This window comes from Taudactylus pleione, unplaced genomic scaffold, assembly GCF_031769625.1.
Source record: "Taudactylus pleione unplaced genomic scaffold, aTauple2 ptg000127l, whole genome shotgun sequence".
Lineage (NCBI taxonomy): Eukaryota > Metazoa > Chordata > Amphibia > Anura > Myobatrachidae > Taudactylus > Taudactylus pleione.
In genome coordinates, this window is record NW_028284529.1 from 8,844,877 (window position 1) to 8,867,500 (window position 22,624).

General features: G+C 43.7%; 1 protein-coding gene across 1 annotated transcript in view; it reads right to left on the reverse strand.

The window, feature by feature from the left end:
* LOC148523826 (RNA exonuclease 1 homolog) overlaps positions 1-22,624 on the reverse strand; it is a 58,738-nt gene that overhangs the window by 17,119 nt on the left and 18,995 nt on the right. Inside the window, exons 9-14 of the mRNA XM_088472651.1 lie at positions 14,005-14,067; positions 12,943-13,092; positions 10,142-10,255; positions 9,962-10,035; positions 8,851-8,961; positions 8,639-8,754 (exon numbers count right to left, since the gene is read on the reverse strand). Coding sequence (XP_088328777.1) covers positions 8,639-8,754; positions 8,851-8,961; positions 9,962-10,035; positions 10,142-10,255; positions 12,943-13,092; positions 14,005-14,067 — 628 coding nt within the window. The remainder of the gene's footprint in view (positions 1-8,638; positions 8,755-8,850; positions 8,962-9,961; positions 10,036-10,141; positions 10,256-12,942; positions 13,093-14,004; positions 14,068-22,624) is intronic.

Consider the following 22,624-nt stretch of genomic DNA (forward strand, 5'->3'; position numbering starts at 1 on the left):
CTGATGCAGTCCCCAAACAGGCTACGGTCCTTGGAGTCACACAGTCACACTAACGCGTTTCGGCCAATTGCCTTTGTCAAAGTGACTGTGATGAACTTGCCGGCTTTAAATACCTTTAAACAGACCCCTTTCATAATTGAGAGGTAATTATCCCATCAGCTGTGTGCTAATGGCCATCACTCGTGTACACCGGATGTGACCTTACGTCACAGTGACCGGCTGATCAACTACCCGGAAGTACTCAAATTTACCTCCGGTAGAGCGTTTATCTATGGTCAAACATTTTTCACCCTGCGCGCTAAATATCCCCCTGATGTGACGCACATGGCGATCCACTTCCGGCGGGTCATCACGTGGCTAGCGTGACTAGCTGGTCAAATTGAATGGAGCGCACTTCCTACCAGACATCACGTGGTCAAATAGAAAGGGCCAACAACTTCCCTATGAAATAACATACTACCGCTTCCGGCGGGATGACGTGTGGCCAACCAAGTCTGTCAGCCAGGCGTCCCCCATGGGGAACACAAATAATGACATATAGTTCCTTTGGAACCTTGTTCCTACAACTATTACAGTACTTAAGTGATCAAAAGATAAAGTGCTCATATATAAAAACCTATACATGGCAGCACATATATAAAACATGTAAAACATAGGGACATGGTTATAAACATATATACAAGGTAATGACAATAAAAATTCTGAAAAAAAAGACATTCTAAAAAAGACTTTAAAAATTATAAGAACCACTTAATTTCAAATTCATTATTAAGTCCTTTAGGTTCTAGCGTTTTAAAATCATAAATAGATTTAATTTCGGCCTGAGCCAGCGCTTTTTCACAACCCTTAATCCTCCAGTTACCATTAACTTTTTTTAACCCTACCATCGATTTAATATTGGATACTGAGCAATTATGAATATTTTTAAAGTGCTGTGATACTGAGTGTTTGTCAAAACCTTTTCTAATATTACACAAATGTTCTGACCACCTATCTCTCAGTCTCCTCTTAGCCTTGCCTATATATTGTAGGCCACAGCTACACTCAATTAAATAAATACAGTAATAGTATAATCTTAGTAAAGAGGAATTTGACGCTATGAAAAAATTGGAAAAAAAATTCTGATATAATAAAACCAGCAGATAAGGGAGGAGGTGTTGTCGTTATGGATATAGAAAAATATGAAAAGGAAATCCTAAGACAATTAAACGACAAAGAAACCTACACGCTCCTTAGAGGCAATCCTAGTGATAAAACTGAGAAGTAGTTTGTTCAAATGTTGGATAAATATGAAAAAGAGGGAACTATTTCTTCAACAGTGCGAGAATATCTATTGAAAAAAGAACCTGTACTCCCGGTTATGTATACCCTACCTAAAATTCATAAGGATATTGATAACCCCCCGGGCCGTACAATTATTACTGGGACTGACTCAATTACCTCGAATTTGTCCCATTATGTGGACTTTTTTCTTCAGCCAAAGGTGATTGAACTGAGATCATATGTAAAAGACACCATAGATGTCATAAAAAAAGTAAAAAGTATTCAAGGCCTTGCAGAGTGTTTTTTAGTTACGGCTGATGTAGGTTCATTATATACCATTATTGACCACAATATGGGAATACAAGCTGTTACGCAGATTTTAGGAAAAGATAGTAATTTTAATCCTAATTTATTGAACTTTATTAAAGAAGGTATTTTATTCATTTTGACCAATAATTTCTTCTGGTTTAAAGGGCAATATTATTTGCAAAAAACGGGCACTGCTATGGGCACCCGCTTTGCACCAGCCTATGCTAATCTTTTCATGGACTGGTGGGAGGAACAAGTAATTTGGGATAATAATCCATTTTTAAAATATATTGCATATGGATTCGCTACATAGATGATATTTGTTTCATATGGACTGGTGATGAAAAAGAATTGGAAAAATTCTGTGAAGTACTCAATTTAAATAATTTTAATATTGTTTTAACATATAATATTAATAATAAGGAAATCAACTTTCTTGATTTAGTGATCTATAGAGAAGGGAGTGGCCTTCTTACAAGGAATTATTCAAAACCGACAGATAGTAATTCCTATATAAATGTAAAGAGCCACCACCATCCAAGATGGCTGAGTAATATTCCGAAAAGTCAAATACAAAGAGTACGGCGGAACTGTACTAATGACGAGGTCTTTAGAGAACAAGCCGAGATATTAAAACAAAAATTTACTGTGAAAAGGTTATGATGAAGAAAAAATGAATAAAATAGTAGAAGATACACAAAAAATACCACAAGGCACTTTACTGGAATATATAGAAATACAAAAATAAATGTTCCATCTTTTTTGCCTTTTATTACCACTTTTAATTCCCAGTTTCGTAGCGTTGAACATATTTTTAAGAAGTATTGGTTTATTTTGGGCCAAGACCCAGTCTTAAAGGGATTTATACCTATAGTCCCTCGATTCATATACAGAAGAGCTCCTAATCTAAAAAAACCACTTAGTTAAAAGTGCAATAGAGGAGAAAAAAACAGGACGCATCAAGACAAAAGGATTTCATAGATGTGGGTTTTGCAATGTTTGTATTGCACACAGACAACAACCAGCAAAAATCAAGAGCGTAATTTCTAATAGCACTAAAGAGGTTTTTAAGATAAAGGATTTTATGACTTGTAACAGCACTAACTGTATTTATTTATATATGTATGTGGCCTACAATATATAGGCAAGACTAAGAGGAGACAGAGATAGGTGGTTGGAACATTTGTGTAATATTAGAAAAGGTTTTGACATACTCAGTATCACAGCACTTTAAAAATATTCATAATTGCTCAGTATCCAATATTAAATCGATGGTAGGGTTAAAAAAAGTTAATGGTAACTGGAGGATTAAGGGTTGTGAAAAAGCGGTAGTATGTTATTTTATAGGGAAGTTGTTGGCCCTTTCTATTTGACCACGTGATGTCTGGTAGGAAGTGCGCTCCATTCAATTTGACCAGCTAGTCACGCTAGCCACGTGATGACCCGCCGGAAGTGGATCGCGATGTGCGTCACATCAGGGGGATATTTAGCGCGCAGGGTGAAAAATGTTTGACCATAGATAAACGCTCTACCGGAGGTAAATTTGAGTACTTCCGGGTAGTTGATCAGCCGGTCACTGTGACGTAAGGTCACACCCGGTATACACGAGTGATGGCCATTAGCACACTGCTGATGGGATAATTACCTCTCAATTATGAAAGGGGTGTGTTTAAAGGTATTTAAAGCCGGCAAGTTCATCACACAGTCAAACTTTGACAAAGGCAATTGGCCGAAACGCGTTAGTGTGACTGTGTGACTCCAAGGACCGTGGCCTGTTTGGGGACTACATCAGATCTAAGAGGTATCATATTGATGTGGACTTTCTATCCGGATTGGAAGTCCATTGGGTATATGCTGTTATCACCTGCCTTGGTCTGAAGGCTCCCTCTGGTACATGAGCATTTTTTTGTGTATTTGTGTCATAAATAAAGTTTGTTTAGATTTTACACTATGGGATATTCCTCTGCTTAATTTTTTTGAGGGACAACGCCTATTCACGCAGAATCTCGGTCCAGGAGAATTAATTTGATTGGGAATTTCAAGGAGAAACATATTTCAAGTCCTAGATGTGAGTAAAGAATATCATATTTCCACTTTGATGAAGCAGACCCACTGATCGGTTGATTTTCTCTTTTTTTTGGAGGAAAAAGTGGAAGATATATGTTAACATTGGATTGAAGAATTTGGACATATATGGACAGTGTGATGTGATGATAGTGAACAATTATTCACATATTTATACCCTAGAGGATTTTGCGCTTGGCACTTTTTGTTTATTTCACCATGGATCCCAGAACCTGCATTGCTGAGTGGATCGACACTTGGCAACTGTGGAGACATCTGCGCACTCATAGTTGAAGTGTGGAGAACTTTGTCTGATGTCAGGAAGATTCTCTGATCCTGAGAATCCAGCAGGGCTCCCAGATGAATCATTCTCTGTGAGGGATTCAGGGAGGATTATTTCCAATTGATGAACCATCCATGCTTGTGTAGGAAAGCAATGGTTAGCTGCAGATGGCGGTGAAGCACTTCTGGGGAGCCGGCTAGGAGCAGGAGGTCGTTCAGATATGATAACAGTCAGACACCATGACCACGGAGGGGGGCCACCATGATAGCCATAATTTTGGTAAACACCCGTGGAGCTGTGGATAGTCCAAAGGGCAGAGCCTGAAATTGGAAGTGTTGCTGTAATATAGCAAACCGGAGAGATCGCTGATGTGAGGGCGCTATAGGTACGTGTCCTGAATATCCAGAGATACCATGAAGTCCCCAGTCTCCATAGCTAGGATGATGGATCGTAGGGTTTCCATCCTGAACCTGGGTACCCTGAGGAATTTGTTCAGGTGAGGATATCCCGAAGAGACTCATTCGGCTTCTGAACCAGAAAGTAGAAAAATAACCAGTCCATCGCTGAGATAGCAGGACTGGGACAATTGCCCCTGCTTGCAGCAAGGACTGTATGGCTTTCTGGATATGTAGGGCCTTGTCTGCGTCTGAAGGAGGGCCTGTGCTGAAAAACTGGTGGGGTGGCCGTTGAAGAGATAAGGCTTACCAGTGAGAGACCAGTTCTCTTACCCAAGCATCCGTTGTGGTTTGACACCAGCAGTGAGTGAACTGAAGTAGTCAGCCTCCCACTCTGGGATCCCCCAGAGGGAGGCCCTTCCCGTCGGGTTGAGTGTTTATCCTCTGGTTTTGAAGCAGGGCGTCTGGTGTTCCGGGCTTGCTTGGTCCTGGGTTTGGCGACTAGTGGAAGCCGACTGCTTAGGAAAGGACCGACCTTTAGGCTTTCCTTGAGGACAAAAGGACTTAAAAGGATGTAGTCCGAGGCCTTGTAGTAGTTGCTGAAGGCAGAAATGCAGTATTTGATGCTGCCTGTGGTTACAATCTTGTCAAGGTCTGGGCCAAACATTATCTCCCCATTGTAGGGTAACCCCTTCAGGCCTTTTTTTGAGTCCACATCTGCCTTCCATGTGCATAGCCACAGGGTACGGCGGGCAGACACAGCCACGGCCGAGACTCTGGAGGTTAGGAGACTGGCATCCAATGTCGCTTCTCCAATATAGGACGCTGCATCTCGAATATGAGCAACAAAAGACATCGGATCCCTGGAAGCCTCTGAGGGAAAAAAAAAAGAGTCTTCAAGTTCGTCAGCCCAGCTCTCTATAGCCTTGGCCACCCATGCTATAGCCATGGTCGGACGGGCAACAGCTCCTGAAAGAGTATATCGATTTCAGGCAAGCTTCCACCTTTCCATCCGTAGCATCCTTCAAAGAGGTTACTGCAGGGATAGGCAACATAGTGCTTTTAATTAAACGCATAACATGGGAGTCCACCACAGGGGAGGGTTTCCCATTTTGAACAATGAGCCACAGGGAATGGGTAACAGGAGGCAAGACGTTTGTGGCCGAAACCTCGGCCAGGCTGCAGACATGTGTTCAGCTACTGTGTTTCCCCGATAATAAGACACGGTCTTATTTTTTTTTGGTTCCAAAAAACACCATAGGGCTTATTTTCGGGGTAGGTCTTATTTTAACTAACATTGACAGCAGTGCCCCTTATGCAGGCCTCCCCTGTAGCAGTGCCCCTCCTTATGCAGCCCCCCCACTGTTGCAGTGCCCCTTATGCAGCCCCCCCCTGTAGCAGTGCCCTTTATGCAGCCTCCCTTGTGTAGCAGTGCCCCTTATGCAGGCCCCCCGCTGTAGCAGTGCCCCTTATGCAGCCTCCCCCCTTATGCAGTGTCCTTTATGCAGGCCCCCTTATTGCAGTGCAAGTACGGTACTTACCTGAGTCGCCGCCGTCCGGGATGTCCCTCTCACTTGCTCGCTAACTGGATCTAATATGATCCAGCAGGCGCGGCCACACAGGCTCCTCAGCATGCGGGTGACGTCATGACGTCACCCGCGCACTGCATGACTGGGAACGCTGGTCTCTGCAGCGTTCCCAGCTCAAAAAGAGAATAAGGTAGGTCTTATTTTAGACCGGGCTACAAAAGTAAGGGTAGGGCTTATTTTCAGGGTAGGTCTTATTATCGGGGAAACACGGTAGTTGATCAGATAGAGGAAATTCTGCTGAAGCCACTGTCGTTTAATCAGAGGGTGCTTGGCTTTAGGGGCTGGCTTGTCCTCTTCTATTAGTAAAATGGATCTGTCAGCTCGTACCAAGACCAACTCTCATCCTCCTCCAGAGGGGAGTCAGTGTTATAGAGATAGGCATCTTCTGCCTCCTCAGTTGATACTTCAGATTCTGAGCTTTGCGTGGACTGTGAAGATAATACAGGACACTTAAGAGGCTTACTGGGTAGGGGTTTCTCACCTTGCAGCACAGTTTGAAAGATAGTAGAGGTAGCCGCCAGACTCTGCACTGAGATAGAGAGAACATCTACCTATTGGTGGGGGTACAGGAGGTACCTGTAATCGCCTGAACCTGTTGTAGCAACCCCAGAGGGGGAATTACAGCCTGCTGCGGTAAGCCCATAAGGGGGAACTACAGCCGGAACTGCTAAGCGGTCCGCAATAGTAGCCAGCACTTGAGAGAAAGAAGACCAGGGGGGCTCTTGTACAGGCGCTGGGGGGTCTGATGGGCCTGGTGCAGTAAAACACTTACTACATAACCCATCTTGTATCAAATCCTCCTCACTTAAGTCTGCAGCACATAATGTGCATGATAGTAGTATGGGTGCAGATGCCAGTTTGTTACTCTTGTCTTTGCTAGACATACTGTAGCTGCAGAGCAATATGGCACTGGGTAAAATGCAGCCACTGTATGTAGGATACTAGTAGGAATGCAACATACTGGTCCTGTATTATACTTGGGCAAGCTGCAGGAGCACACAGCACAAATATGGCACAGTGCAATAACCAACTGTATGTGACAAGCCTCAGAAATACTTAGTTTTATAGATGTGAGGCACAGGAAAAACCCTGAATACACCTGTATGTTAGGGCAAAGTCCGAGAAAAAGGGAAAGATATATGCAGACAGTATAGAGGGGGAAACAGACAGGAAGCGCTAGCATTAGTCACATACAATACAGAAGTAGCATAACTGCAATATGGCACTACAATCAACTACACAGGGATGGATTCCCACTCCATATGTACCCTGGTGGTCTAGTGGAGTACAATTGGACGGAGCCTGTGTCCACACTCAGTGCCTCCAGGCCCCAGAGACCGGAGGTATGACTGCCAAATCGTAGGTCACCGCGAGCAATGACCAACCTTACCTTTCCCCTTAACGTCCAGGTTGCAGTCTGGGTCTGTCCGTGGGGCCGGCTAGCGAGGACCCCGGGGATACCTGGCAAAATCCCCAGCCGAAACTGGCATTGCGGCGCTCGGAGTGGTGTCGGAGCGGCAGCGCAGACGTCCTGTGGACAGTCTGCTACTGCACGCTCAGTATAGAAAAGTATGAGTAAGTAAAATCATAAAAATAAAAGCTACTTGGGCTGCCTAAGCAGCCCACTGCAGAAAGGTGACCAGACTCCGGCTGGGCACAGACGAAACAGAGGAGCCTCTGGCTCGGGGTATAGGGGATGGACCGATGCATCCTGAGAGCTAAAGCTTTAACTTCGTGGTGCCCGGTCCTCAACCACCACCTACACCCCAAGGTCTCCCTGTGGAGCTCTATGGACCCTGAAGAAGAAATACTTCAACTAACATTCAACGTTACAAAAAGTAAAACAAACGTAACATGACTAGTCTCAAAATATCTCCCATCTGCTCTATACAAGATCTGCCTCTCTCATCCACGCATTCTCAGCTCCCATTCTAGGACTTTTCGGGCTGCACCCACTGTAGAAAGCCTTTCCTCGCACAAAAAGACTTTCTTCTAGCCTCTAAACCGGAAGTATTTCCTGAAAACTCACTTCTTGAGATATGCTTGTCAAATTCCTGAACCACTCACACAATTACCACCCCTTCTACACAACTCACACAAAAACATACATGTGTTCTCTTTCTATACTCAAAATAACCATCTATGCTCTGTGACTGGATCATGTAGTCCAAATACTTTTATCCTTTCAATCTGACAATTAACCTTGCGTATTAAGCAGTTATCCCACAGAGTGTAAGCTTGTGAGCAAGCCTCTTATCGCTGTCTTTTAAATACAGTCTCATTTTATTATGATTTTTTTTCTAGTTATAAAGCACAATAGAATATGTTTGGTCTATATTATAAAGTTTTAAGAAGCTACATTTATAACTGTCACTGTCTCAGTACATCTTACAGATGTGTCCTCAGACCTCTCCTCAATACGCCATGCAGTGCAAGATGCCTGGTGTGAGTGAGCCGCCAGGTCCTGTGTGACTTAGTTTGCAGCGATTAACTTTTTTTGGGTGGATATAAACATTTTAAGTCAGTGGAATGTTTTTGCGAAAATAAGTTAGTGCAATACAAATTTTTGATCTTGCTCTACTAACTGCTCCGAACTGAGCAGATCCAAACATGGATTGTCTGAGAACTCCAAAGAAAACAAAAAGCCCCAAAAAAAAACCAATAGAAACATCAAAGGAAAATAAGTTACTATGAAATACAAAACGTGCACACTAAGCAGTACCATTCATACGTACCTGGTGTTATAGTCTATTATTTCATTATCTGGTTTAACAAATGTATCATAAACCACTTGTAAACTAGGATCCACCACTGTCACTCTTGTAAGTTCCAGACCATGTGTTGTGTAGCTCTAAACATATACCAAAAAAAAAACAAAAAAAAACATATAATGAAAATTATTTTCATGTAATCAGTACTTTTTTTTTGCATTAAAAAACCTCATTACCATTTCACAATCCAGAGAAAATATTCCGGGATTTCCATCTGATGGCTGAAGTTTTATGAAAGTCTTTATAAAACCATCCAGATTTTCCTTTTGACCATCGTGCACATGAAGCTGCAGGGAAAAAGGTGGTATGATCAACTGCACTTTAGTTTCGTTTATTTAGTGATTAGGTTTCATTTTATTAACTTCTTGTTTCTGGTTCTCTTAGCTTTCAGACCAGTCTGGGAGAGTCTCTTTGTAAGCTTTGAAGGAAAACTCATAACCATGCTGACAAGATAATAGCAAGTTCTGAAATGGCTAGATCAGTAGTTCCCAAACTTTTCTGAATCACGGCACCCTAGAGTATCAGTATTGTTTTCATGGCACCCCTAAGTTTGTTTGTTATTGAGAAATTCAGACAAAAAAGAAGTAGTAAAGTGAAGTAAATTGTGCTTACCTGTCATCCTTAGAGCTATTTCACACACGCCAGTTTTGACCGGGCGGCAAGAAGCCGCCCGGTATTTAACCGGCTGTGAAATATAGTACTGCAGGGAAAGGACAGGCTCCTTTCACACGGCACGGTCGCTGTGATAGTCGCAAAAAACTACTATGCAGGACGGTGCCGTGCCGTCCCTGCACACCAGTAGTGTGAAGGAAACAATTTTTCCTTTCACACACACTGGCTTCTGCCGGCCGGGCTTGTGCAGAAGCACTGCTGCTGCGCATGCCCAATAGGGAAAAAAAAAACACCTGACATAAAAAGCGGCTCAAAGCCGCTGCTTATGAAAGGCACTGAGTGCCAGAAAAAAGCCGGCCGCTCTTAGGTGTGCAAACCTGTCCACCACCACATAACTGATCCACATATTTATATTACATTGGCCATAAATAATTTGATTTGGTGCTGGACCACCAACCTGAGGCACCCCTGCAGGTGTCCCGAGGCACCCCAGGGTGCCACGGCACACAGTTTGGGAACCACTGGGCTAGATTATGACAGTTTGGAAATGAAAGTAAAAGTTTAATTTTCAAGTTGGGCAATTCCAAATTCCCATATGTTCCGCTACCAAGTAGCCAGGGGCCTTCTCCAGCAGTGTGGCAGTTACAAGATTATCACATACAACCTATTCATTACCTTGGCCATTTGACATCCTGGACTCCCTACTGCTGCTTCACAACAACTATAGCGTGTTTCCATCCCACCTGGTACTGTTGAAAAACATAGAATAATTAAAAATAAAATAAGTAATCTCAGTCTTCCTTTTAAAAGGTTTCTGGACATTGAAACCAAATATATGTAGTTTAGTTTACTTACCTTTATGTCTAAGAACTTTGCCAGAGTGATAAGTACACTCTTCTTTACGCACATGCTTTCCCTGCATTGTCACAGAGTATGTTTCACCACAGCGGCAGCAAACTCTCCTTAAAGCTGAGGAAAGAGGTCTAAACTTTAAAAGAAATATTCAAATATTTTTAAAAACTCAAGAACCTTTTGCTGTGGACCCCTAGACTAAATGGTAACGGTCACCCATGAGCAACCAGCTGAGCACATTTAGTGGCCGAGAAGTTACACAATACATTATTGCAGCCTTAGGCAAAAAAATTACAAAGCGGGGTGTGTGCAATCCTGGCGGACTTGTATCACACAGATTTACCAAGCTTAAAACTGCAGCAAAACAGTCAAGGAACTTTAGAATATTGAATGACTGACTATATATATATATATATATATATATATATATATATATATATATCCCAGATTTCCCAAACGGCTGGTGTCTTAGAGCATGCTTTTTGAGCTGTCTAGCAAATCAGGAGAGGAATCACAATACACTCATTCTAAGACAGCATGTATTGACTAAGGAGGCAGATATATTAATAAAGACCATAATCAATATTACTGTATTTATTAATATACAGTATTAGGGGTAAAATTATAATTTATAATATAATTTTCCCCCTAATACACTTACAAAATAGTATTTCCCTCATAAGAGATTTACCACTGTTACATTAGCTGCCCCCTGATTCAATACATAAGGATTGTCCTCATATATAAGGGTATTGCAATTCTTCTACTGAATGGCCAGGTAGATGAGGCTGTTTTATGGCCATTTTTGTGAAAACCCCATGAAAAAAAACACACCACAAAACAGTTGTTAGACAGATGGACATTAATGGTGGTTTTCAAAACCACTAAATAGTAACTGCAGTGGCTTGGTGCTTCAATTAGCTGACGAAGTATCACATTGTGTAACACCCCTAATCTGGGTGAACGTAGGAATGGGGTTTCTAGGTTCTTTCTTGGGTGCAGAGAGGTAAAGATATAAGTATGCAACGGTTTGGAAGAAGAATTATTTTGTATTTTATTGCAACCAAAGAGATTATAACATATCAAATTGCATTCTTGCTGATACAAGTTCAATCACATCAACTTTTACAACAATAACAATTACATTTGTAATTGCGATCTACACCACAAAACAATCAACTCAGTTTTACTGAGCAGGAACTGTAGCTTCCGGACTCTCGGCAATTATCTTCCTTCTCCTACTGATATTAATGGGTTAATGCATTCAATACTATTCACATAACAATTCAACATAGAAACTTATAAGCAAGATCCCCAGAAGGGTGAATTACCAGTCATGAGCACTATTAACATTCAAAAAAACAGTTTTCTGGCCAGAAATTACTATCCCTTGTAATACACTATGTCCAGTCCTATAAAGTGTACACTGCTTTGCCCGGGATTTATGGAACTTTGTCCTTAGTCTGCCTTACCAGAAATAATTCCACTTGGAGTGAAGGTAATGCTGAGCTGTTTCTAGTTGCTATTAATTGCCCTTCCTAAAACCTGGCTGGCTGTCAGGCACTGAGACAAAGTCACTGTCTTTGCAATACAAGCAGTTCTAAGGGAAAATTGCTAATAATGTTAAGGGGACTGCAAGCTTGTTACTATGCACAGATTACAGTTTTTGTCTGTAGCTGGCTATGCTCCTCCTTTTGTATTAACAAACTTCTACTGTAGATCCGCACAAGGGTCAGCTTTTATTAGAGTTTAATATACAAAGTCTCTTTCGCTCCTTATGGGGCTCTCCTTTACTCAAGTCTATCTGCAAAATCTTATACTCGTCCCAGTTAATAAGTTCCAGGCTATTGGCACTTTAGTGCGGTATCAATAACTCTCCTGCACTGATGTCTGAGGGAGGCTATGGCAGATTCATAGGCACGAGGGTCGTGAGCTGTCTGCTAGCTGTGGGTTAACTGAGTGGATACTAAGTGCAGGGATGTATATGCAGCCAAGCCTCTTACCCCCCCACTGTATTAACTCCGCCTCTCTCTCTCCGTGTCAGCAGGGTCCTGGACAGCTTTCAGAGGACCCGGGTTAGCTCCGCCTCCCCTTGGATGACCGCCCAAGTCTCCGCCTCGGCCGTGCCTCCACTCGACAGGACTTCCGGCTGCCCTTAGCCGTCTCCTCCTTCCGACAAGATGTCCCCGGAATGCCGCTGGAGCCCTTTCGACTCCCGGACCGCTGGCCGCCGCCTCTCAGCGTTCACAGGTATGTTTAGCGCAACCGCGTCCCCCTCTGCTCTCAGCGCTCCGGAACAACTGCGCAATAGCCCCGTGTCCAGGGCCTTTTATAGCCTCTCCCTCTCCTCGCGGTCCACTCCAACGGGCCCTTGGTCCCGTGCGGTACCTTACATCTTCCCAGTGTCCAACAGCGGTGTTTTACCCCCCCCCCCCCTACTTACAGTCCCTTGGACTAATCTTAGCCTTATGGGACCCCAAGTTACACAGGGTCACCCTGCCCAGACGGCACCATTCCTTCCCCACTACAGGGGTAGTTCACTCCCTAATAAAATACATATTCATACAAATACAACTTAAGGACATTTGTAATAAAGTGACTGGCAAGTTTTTCTATACCGTAGTAGGATCCCCTAATTTTGGGGTATCACAATTGCAGAGACTACTTTGCCTTCTGTTAAGGTTGTAAACTACCGGTCACAGTAGGCTTCCAGTCAGGGTCTTGAAAATTATCTCTACGCCCACAATGACTTTGGAAGCTTCACTAACAGACAAATAGTGATGACTTATGTTCATCTCACTTACCATCAGCACCCATAGTTTTTGTTGTTGCACCGTGTATTAAAGCACTACCAGGTTTGTCAGGATTTGGCCTCGGATATCCATGCTCTATTAACACATCGCCAGTCAATATATAATCTTTGAGGAGATTATAAAGATTAAGTCCAGTAAATTCTGTAAAGCAAATGCATGTTAAGTGATATTTTTTACAAAGGAAGAATTCCAAATAATTTTTGTCTCCGTAACAAGATAATTTAGTTTAAGCTAATTGACTGGAGGTATAGCCCTTTTACAGAAAAAAATTGCATATACATTTGCTTGCTCAATCTTAATATTGCACAATTGTCAATATGTAGCTGTATTGCAAAAGCAGTTACCAGCCCATTTACCATCTTCTGGTAAATGTGCTTCTCTACACTATTTGTGGTACTGCAGGAGAAGGTAAGAGCAAAAAGCCTCATATCCATGCACCTATGCAAAGCAATGCAATATAAATGAGTTTAGGGGGAAGTGTTTATAACAGACTTGTTTTGCAGTGCCTTGCTTCCAATGGAAAACTAAAATGGGTCCCATTTTCTGGGATGAATGATTTGTATATAGCTTGTCAATTCACTGGAAACCATTGTAGGAATATACGTATGTCAGGTTTCATGAATATTTATTGGATATCTCCATAGTGAGTAGCTGTAAGGTAACATCAGGACAATCTTTATTTTAGGTGTACTTTAATCTTTGTAGGACATTGGTAGAGGTGCACCTATAAATGGTCTTTCCCATATAAATAGTGCAGGTTTGATGCAAAAACAACACATTGACAAAAAAAAGGCCAAACTCTGGTATCAGCCACCACCTAATATGTGTGAAACATAAGTTTTTTGGTGGAAATCTGCTATGTGGCCAACTAAAAAAACATGAACAGCCTCAATGTTTAAATCCCTCCCTATACGCTTCTATTAAACACCCAATCGTACAATACAAAACGTTATTTCTGCCGTTGGGTGCAATATGCATTCCTATGCATAGCAGGAACAGACCAATATCCTTTAGAAGTCACAATCTTGCACAAAATTAGCTTACATTACCTACCATTTTTATCTTTCCGCTTTCTTGATCCAGAGGTTGTCTCTTTGCTGCTTGACTGCTGCGAGCCTAAAGTTTTCAGAAACTTTGGTATGAATATTGTACATGCATGCATCAATAACATTAATCTACTGCACTGAAATTAAAATCAAATGGGGAGAGTATTCATTTGAACAATCCCCCAAGGGTTTCATGGTCATTGTATGCTGGGGGGGAAAAGAAGAAGAAAAAAATAAAAATAAAAATAAAGGTCCCCAAGTTTGCTACACAATTCTCCTCTTTCATCAGAGAAGCAGTAAGGCTTATTTATTTACTGTAGGTCTATTTTCATTGTAGTACCATTCAATACATAGTTTTCTATTTGCATACTATAAGGGTTTTGGAACGTCTATGAAATTTTGAGGCTGTAGGGTTTAAACACTTTTTTTCAACTTGAATTCAAAATAACTTTACTCCTGCTCTGTAAAGATCAGTTTCCAATACAGAGGAATAGTCTACACAAATTCAACAGCTGTACCATACAGACTTGTAAAAATATAAGTGTAATGATAAATTATTCTCTTACCCTGCTAATCAAATGTTAATTGGACATACCATAACTAGCTTCATTATGAGAGAATCGCTAACCTAGTCATCTTGTCCTCTTCCCCATGGTTTGCCATTTCCAGTTTTGTTTTACACACAAGTCCAATTGAGGGTCAGAAAGACACGTGTTTGGATAGGGTGTATGTGTACTAAAAATTAGAGTTATGGTAAGAACTTACCTTTGTTAACTCTCTCTTCGAAGTCCATAGGGTCCACAGGGAGACCTTGGGGTGTAGGTGATGGATCTGGATCCCAGGCAACACGCAGTTAAAGCTTTCAACTCCCATGATGCACCGGTCCATCCTCCCTATACCCAGCCGCTGAGGTACCTCAGTTGGTAAGTAGCCAAAAGGAGGATGTTATGTTCTGGGTTGTTTGTGGACCCGGGGTGGTAGCAGGAGCGATCACAGAAGCATATTTGAAAATAAAACTAGGATTTTTACTAAGTGCTTCAGTAGACATACAATGTGGCAGTAAATAAAAGTCCAGGAATATATAAGTGTGCACAAGAGTTCTGTGGTGGGAGCAAAAGGGTTAATGTCCAAGTAGAAACAATTAGAGCTGTCCAGGTATGCAGGTAGTGAAACTGAAAATAATCAAGCCAGGTTTGCAGGTAGTGAACTGAAGCGCAGGATGTCAGCAGGCTCAGGCACTCAGGTATGGGCAAGGGTGATGGAGGAAGCGGGGTAGTCCAGTGGGAGCTAGGAGCTGACAGGCAGACAGCGAATTCACAGGAAAGCACAGAGAACTCCCTCTCAGCTAGGCTGAGATACACGTTGCACTGGCAAAGGAGGAAGGCACTGACCCTTCCTAAATACCCCATGCCGTGCTGTTACTGGCCGGAGAGAACATGTGACTCACCAGGATTGGCCAGCCGCATCACATGGCCAGAAGGCAAGATGGCGGCGCCCATGCCAAACGGAACGGAGACGCCGCAAGGACTCACCAGCGCAGAGTGACAACAGGGCCGCACAACAAAGCGCGCAGCCAAAGCCCCCCGCCAGACACCAGCTCCGCCACCAGACAGCCCGCGCCACAACGACCTCACAGGTAACATCCGCCTAGCGCTATGCTGAAATACCCTGGCCGTGACAGAGGATAAGAGAAGGAAGACTGGTACACACAAGAATCACACTCTCACAGAGAAGGAGACAGGAACCGGTGACCAGAACCATAGCCCATATGAAGTCAGGTTCGTCAGGGCGGGTGCCTTGTGGATTTCGAAGAAAGTTAACATAAAAGGTAAAACTCTTACCATAACTCATTTTCTTCTTTGGGGTCCATAGGCTCCACAGGGAGACCTTGGGGATGTCCCAAAGCAGTCCTTTTAATGGTGGGGATGCTCCTGCGTTGAGGAGAATCCGGCACCCAAAGGAGGCATCCCGAGAGGCAAAAGGTATCAAATGCATAGTTCCTTAGAAAAGTCTGAATGAAAGACCACGTGGCTGCCTTACAAAGCTGAACAGCCGAGGCGCCACTGCGAGCCACCCACAAACCGAGAAAATGAGCAGTAACAGAAGCTGGAACAGGCAGGCCTGCCTGTGTGTAAGCCTCTGAGATAAAAAGACATTGACCAGATGGCTTCGTATGACTATTGGCTGGCCACCCATTTTTTGTGAAGTTCATAGAGCACAAAGGAGTCAGATTTCCAAAGGGAACTGATACGGTCCACAAATATTTAGAGCATGTACCACATCCAATGAGGCCTGGTGACAAAGGCCGGTACTATAATTTCATGATTTATATGAAAATTAGAAACCACCTGAGGAAGAAACTCAGGGCGAGTGCGAAGCACATCCCTGTCCTGTGGAAATATCAGAAAGGGACGACGACAGGAGAGCACCCCCAATTCTGACACCCTCCTGGCAGATGCAATAGCCAGAAGAAAAAGTATTTGCTGTGAACCAATTGAGTTCCACAGAATCCAGGAGTTCAAATGGAGGACCCTGGAGGGCACAAAGAACTACTGACAAATCCCACAGAGCCACTGGAGGGACAAAGGTGTGGACATCCGGTAGTGGAGCAAGTCTATGCTGGAACTAAATTTATAGAGCAGAGACATGCACCTTCATTGAAGCAAGGACTCTGGAAATCATAGACGCTTAAGGATCGTAGCTTCAGGTACAACGCCATTGAAAATATGTACGCCACACTGTGGTAGATCCGAGCAGAGGTTGGCTTACACGCTCTGAGCTCAGTTTTGACTACAGAGCTAGAGAATCCTTTTGACCTCAGGAGGGATGTCTTAAGAGCCACGCCATCAAAGACAGACGACCCAGGTCCGGGTAAAGGCAAGGAGCTTGAGGCAACAGGAACGGAGTGTCAATGGAGAGACTCTGAAGATCTGAGTACCAATGACGTCTGGGCCAAGCTGGAGTCACCAGCAGAACAATGCCTCAGTCTTGTTTGAACTTCCGAAGAACTCAAGGAAGAAGGGGGGGACTGGAGGGAATAGGTACGCAAACTTTAAGGTCCACTTCACTGGTGAGTCTACAAAAGGTTGCCTTGGCATCTCATATTCTAGACCCGTACACTAGCAATTTGTGATTGTGTCGGGAGGCCATGAGGTCCACCTCTGAGAGGCCCCATCTGTTCACTAGGAGTTGAAACACCTCTTGGTGAAGCGACCATTCCCCTGGATGCACGTCTTGACGGCTGAGGAAATCTGCTTCCCATTTGAGAACTCCCAGAATGAACACTGCAGAGATGGCCAGGAGGTGACCCTCGGCCCATGTCAGAATGCTTGACACTTCTGTCATTGCTGCCCGACTTAGAGTGCCTCCTTGATGGTCGATGTAAGCCACTTGTGGCATTGTTGGACTGAACCTGTACAGGTTTTCCATGAAGTATGTGCTGGCCTAGCTCGAAGCTCCAATATGCTGATTGGCAGGGTTGATTCGACCGATGTCCAACGGTCCTGAAAGGAGTGCGGACCGGTCACTACGCCCCAGCCTGGGAGACTGGCGTCTGTTGGTAGGATTACCCAGCCTGGGAACCAAAAGGGGTGACCCTTGGTTAGATGAGATGTCTGTAGCGACCAAGATAGAGACAGACGCAGCTATGGAAAGAGCACCATCGTCTGAACTTTGATGGGATTGTGGTAACCCATTCCACCTGGAGAGGATCAGCCTTTGCAAAGGCCTGGAATGGAACTGAGCATATTCCACCATGTCGAAGGCGGACACCATGGATCCCAGAACCTGCATTGCTGAGTGGATCGACACTCGGCAACTGTGGAGACATTTCCGCACTAGTAGTTGAAGTGTGGAGACCTTGTCTGATGTCAGAGTCTCTGATCCTGAGAATCCAGCAGGGCTCCCAGATGAATCACTCTGAGGGATTCAGGGAGGACTTTTTCCAGTTGATTAACCTTCTGTGATTGTGCAGGAAAGCAATGGTTAACTACAGACAGCGGTGAAGCACTTCTGGGGTTCCTGCTAGGAACAAGAGGTCGTCCAGGAATGGAAACAGTCGGACACCCAGACCACGCAGGTGGGCCGCCCTGATATCCATAAATTTTGGCAAACACCCGTGGAGCTGTGGAAAGTCCAAAGGGCAGAGTTTGAAATTGAAACTGTTGCCATAGTACAGCAAACCGGAGATATTGCTGATGTGAGAGCGCTATAGGTACACGTCCTGACTATCCAGAGATGCTATAAAGTCCCCAGGTGCCATAGCTAGGATGATGGAGCGTAGGGTTACCATCCTGAACTTTGGCACCCTTAGGAATTTGTTCAAGAATCTGAGGTTGAGGATAGGCAGATGAGACCCATTTGGCTTCTGAATCAGAAAGAGTAGAACCACCTCCAGTCCCTCACTGATATAGTGGGACTGGCACAATTACCCCTGCTTGCAGCAAGGACTGCATGGCTTTCTGGATTTGTAAGGCCTTGTTTGGGTCTGCATGAGGGCCTGTGCAAATAAAACTGGTGGCTACAAACATTTTGACCCTCCAGTTGATTATACTTCATTCATTGAGTTGTGTATGTTATTTGTCCTTTTCATTTGCACTGCAGAAAATAAAGTTGTATTTATTTCAATTTATAAAGTGGTAAAACAGATAAACTTTTGCTTAAACGCATCAAAAAAAAAATAAAAATAGACCAACTACCATCCAAAAATTATACCTCAACCTTGGGTGAGATGAAACTTTGAAAGACATCATCCATCCTAATATGCTTCCAGATTTGTCACAATGCCATTTCAAAACGGGATACCTATAAGACATTCGAGAGATTTCAGAATTTGGATAGTCCATGTTTCAAGACTTATTTATCCCCAAACATATATTTTTTCAAATAAAGGAAATTATACTCCTGCTTTTTTATACACGCTCAAGTTTCCAGAAATAAGGAGTGTTCTGGTAAAACTTACCCTCATTAACTCTCTGTCTTCGAAGTCCATAGTGTCCACAGGGAGACAATGGGTGTAGGTGGTACTTGGGAGTACCAAACACCAACAGCAAAGCTTTATTTCTAACCCAGGATGCTCCGGTCCTTCCCCCCTATACCCAGCCCACAGCCTGAAGGCAACTCAGTTTTGTTAACAAACCCAAGGTAGGAGCAGGATAGGAGAGAAAGAAGACTAGTACACCCATAGAAGCCAGGTGCATCAGGGCAGGTGCCCTGTGGACCCTATGGACTTTGAAGAAAGTTAACAAGGGGAAGTCTTACCATAACGTGCCTTTTCTTCTTCAGGATCCATAGGGCTCCACATGGAGACAATGGGGATGTCCTAAAGCAGTTGTTCAAGGGCAGGAACGCTTCTGAGCTGAGAGGTGAACCCAGCACCCAAAGCAAGCATGAGAAGCAAATGTATCAAAGGTATAGAACCTAAGAAAGATGTGGACAGAAGACCACGTGGCCGACTTGCATAGTTGTTCGGCAGACGGGCCATGGTGGGCTGCCCACAAGGGACCCACACAGCGAGTAGAATGAGCAGAAACTGTAGCCGGCACAGGAAGGCCAGTCTGCGTGTAAGCCTGTGAGATAGTCATGTGAAGCCATCTGGCCAGAGTGTTAGCTGGCCATCCGTTCTTGTGGAATCCATATGGGAAAAAGAGGGAGTCTGATTTCCTGATGGAACTAGTATGGTCCACGTAGATCTTCAGAGCACGGACCTCATCCAAAGAGGCCTCACTGAGAGGTCTTCTGAATGAAAGGCCCGAGTCAACATTTTCTCATTAAAGGTGGAAATGAGAGACCAACTTGAGAAGGAAGCCAGGGCGCATTTAAAGAACAGCCCTGTCCGGATGAAAGATTAGAAGTGGGGAGCAACAGGAAAGCACCTCTAAATCAGATACCCTACGTACAAATGATAAAGCTAGAAGAAAAAGTCTTCACAGTAAGCAATTTAATATCTACTGAAACCAGGGTTTCGAATGGATGTTCTTGAAGTGTGGGGAGAACCACTGACAAATCCCACGGAGCCACAGGTGGGACAAAGGGAGGTAGTATACGTAGAACACCTTGCAGGAAGGTGTGAACATCCAATAGAGGAGCAATTCTGCGCTGGAACCAGATGGACAGAGCAGAGACGTGCACTTTCAGAGAGGCTAGACTGACCCTGAGACAAAAGGTCTTGTTGTAGAGTAACATCTATGGAGAGACTTTGAAGACAAAAAGTACCAATGGCGTCTGGGCCAAGCTGGAGCTACCAACAGGACCGTACCATCGTCTTGCTTGAACTTCAGAAGCACCAGAGGTAGAAGAGAGACTGGAGGAAAGAGGTATGCCAAATGCAAGGTCCACCTCACAGATAACGCGCCCACGAAGGCTGCGTCGGGGTCCCTCATCCTGGCACCGGGTAGGAATAATGAACTTGTGTGCTTGAGAAATTCTTTGTACCTACCTGTTGCTATTCATGACAGTATACACGCTGGTGTGCTGTTACCCAGGAGCATAATTATTTGCATGCTGTTGTACCGCTGAGGCTACGCCACATTCTGCTTAAGAGAGATCCAGTATTTATGAGACTAGGAGGGTCCACGTTTGGCAGGTCGCAAGCCAACTCCGCTGGCCCTCTCGTTATTACACAGCTCAATATCTGGAGACCAACAAGAGTGTATGCCGAAGGTATCGGGGGTTACAATTGCATAGGAGCGTCATCTGGCAGGCCGCAAGCCAGCTCAGTTTGCCCCTTTAATACACCACAGTGGTTGGATACTGGCGGTGAGTGACTGTATTGGCGCATATGGCAGGTCGCAAGCCGGCTCGATCAATCATTTTGCTAATACAAATTTATTAGCAGAGACTGCTTTCTGGCTTTTTTCTTACATTACTATGAACAGTCCAACCTAACATAGGCTGTGGCCATTACCAACTGACCTGTGGAAATCAGCTATAATCCCATTATGCAAAAGTATTAGAAGTCTGTTAAAAAATGCTGGACTGTTATACAGAATTAAGCAGAGTGTTAACTCCTGAATTGCAGAGAGCAATCATAAATAGATGGTGCAAGCATACAACAGTGAAGATTGGTGTTCATTCCTTCATTGCCAAGAGCAATTATAAATGGGCGGTGTCAGCATACACAAGTAAAGGTTAAGCTGGGTACACACGTAAAGATTTTCTGTCCAACCATCCAACTAGTTGATTGGATGGAATGAAAAACTGGTAACGTATTGGAGTAACTGATTATCAGCAATTTGCTCCTAAATGCCAGAAAACAGATGAAAATGGTCGTTCAGACAAGTTTGTTATAGGTTTGATCTAAACAATTTGTTCAAACAGTTTTTGTCCATTTTCCGGCATTTGGGAGCAAATTGCTGATTGTCATTTGCCTTCATACCTTACCAGATTCTCATTCCAACCAATCAACTAGTTGGATGATTGGACAGAAAATCTTTACGTGTATGCGCACCTTTAGTGTTAACTGCTTCACTGCTGAGAGCAATTATAACCAGATTGAGTCATTATACACAGGGGAAGATTGGTGTTACTTTAATAAATTGGCACCAGCTTCAAGGCCCCACCCCCCCATACATCAGCAATTGATTGCAGCAATTCTGCAATTTGCAATCGATTGAAAAAAGGGAAAGATTTTTTATACACAATTGATTGCAAATTGCAGAATTGCTGCAATCAATTGCTGATGTATGGGGGCCTTTACATGTTTAAAAATAGCACCATATTTTTCAGTAGGCATTACAGTAGCAAACCAGAAGCCAGTAGAAGATCTGCGCACTCCAGAACGGTCCTCCCCGATAACTGGGGAAGGAGTCTTACCTACTCCGTCGCCCAATGCTGTTTAAGAAGCAGACTACACGCAAAGATTGGATCGGTCTGCAAGATCTTTACATAACTCAAATGTAGTTTCAAAATTGCCAGGTAAAGCAGCCTATTGTTTAGGTCAGAGGCTCCCCAACAGTTCAGGTTTTAGAGAGATCCATGGTTGAGCACAGTTGACTTAAGTAGTACCTCAGTCAAATTGATTTAACCACCTGTGCTCAACCATGGATATATCTAAAAGCTGAACTGTTGGGGTGCCTTGAGCGTCGCATTTGGGAACCTATGGTTTAGGTCACAGGTTCTCAAAATCGGTCCTCAGGACCTCAAACAGTGCATGTTTTCCAGGTCTCCCCACAGAAATCACAAGTGAAATAATTAGCTCCACTTTTAAAATGTGTCAGTGAGTAATGACTAGACCTGTGCTCCTGCCAGGAGACCTGAAAAACATGAACTGTGTGGAGTCCTGAGGACAGAGTTTGAGAACCTCTGGTTTAGGTGAATTACAGCACTATATTACACAACACTTTTCAGGCTCTTCCATGTGTAGACTGTTAACCTATGTAGGAAACCAACACTACAACCACCATGGCCTATACTGTAGTCTCCTGGATGAGGCCAAAGTAAATCGGCACATTTGGAGCCAACTTCTCAGTTTAAGTTTGCGTTCACAGGGGGACATAAACTCTCTGCACTGTGCGCAACAATGCTCAGCCTCTGTGGGGTGCAATCTAGAAGTTATATGAACTTAATTTCTGCGTTAGGCATGAAGCTGGATAAACCTCCCCCCCCATCGGAAAAAAACAAAAAAAAAC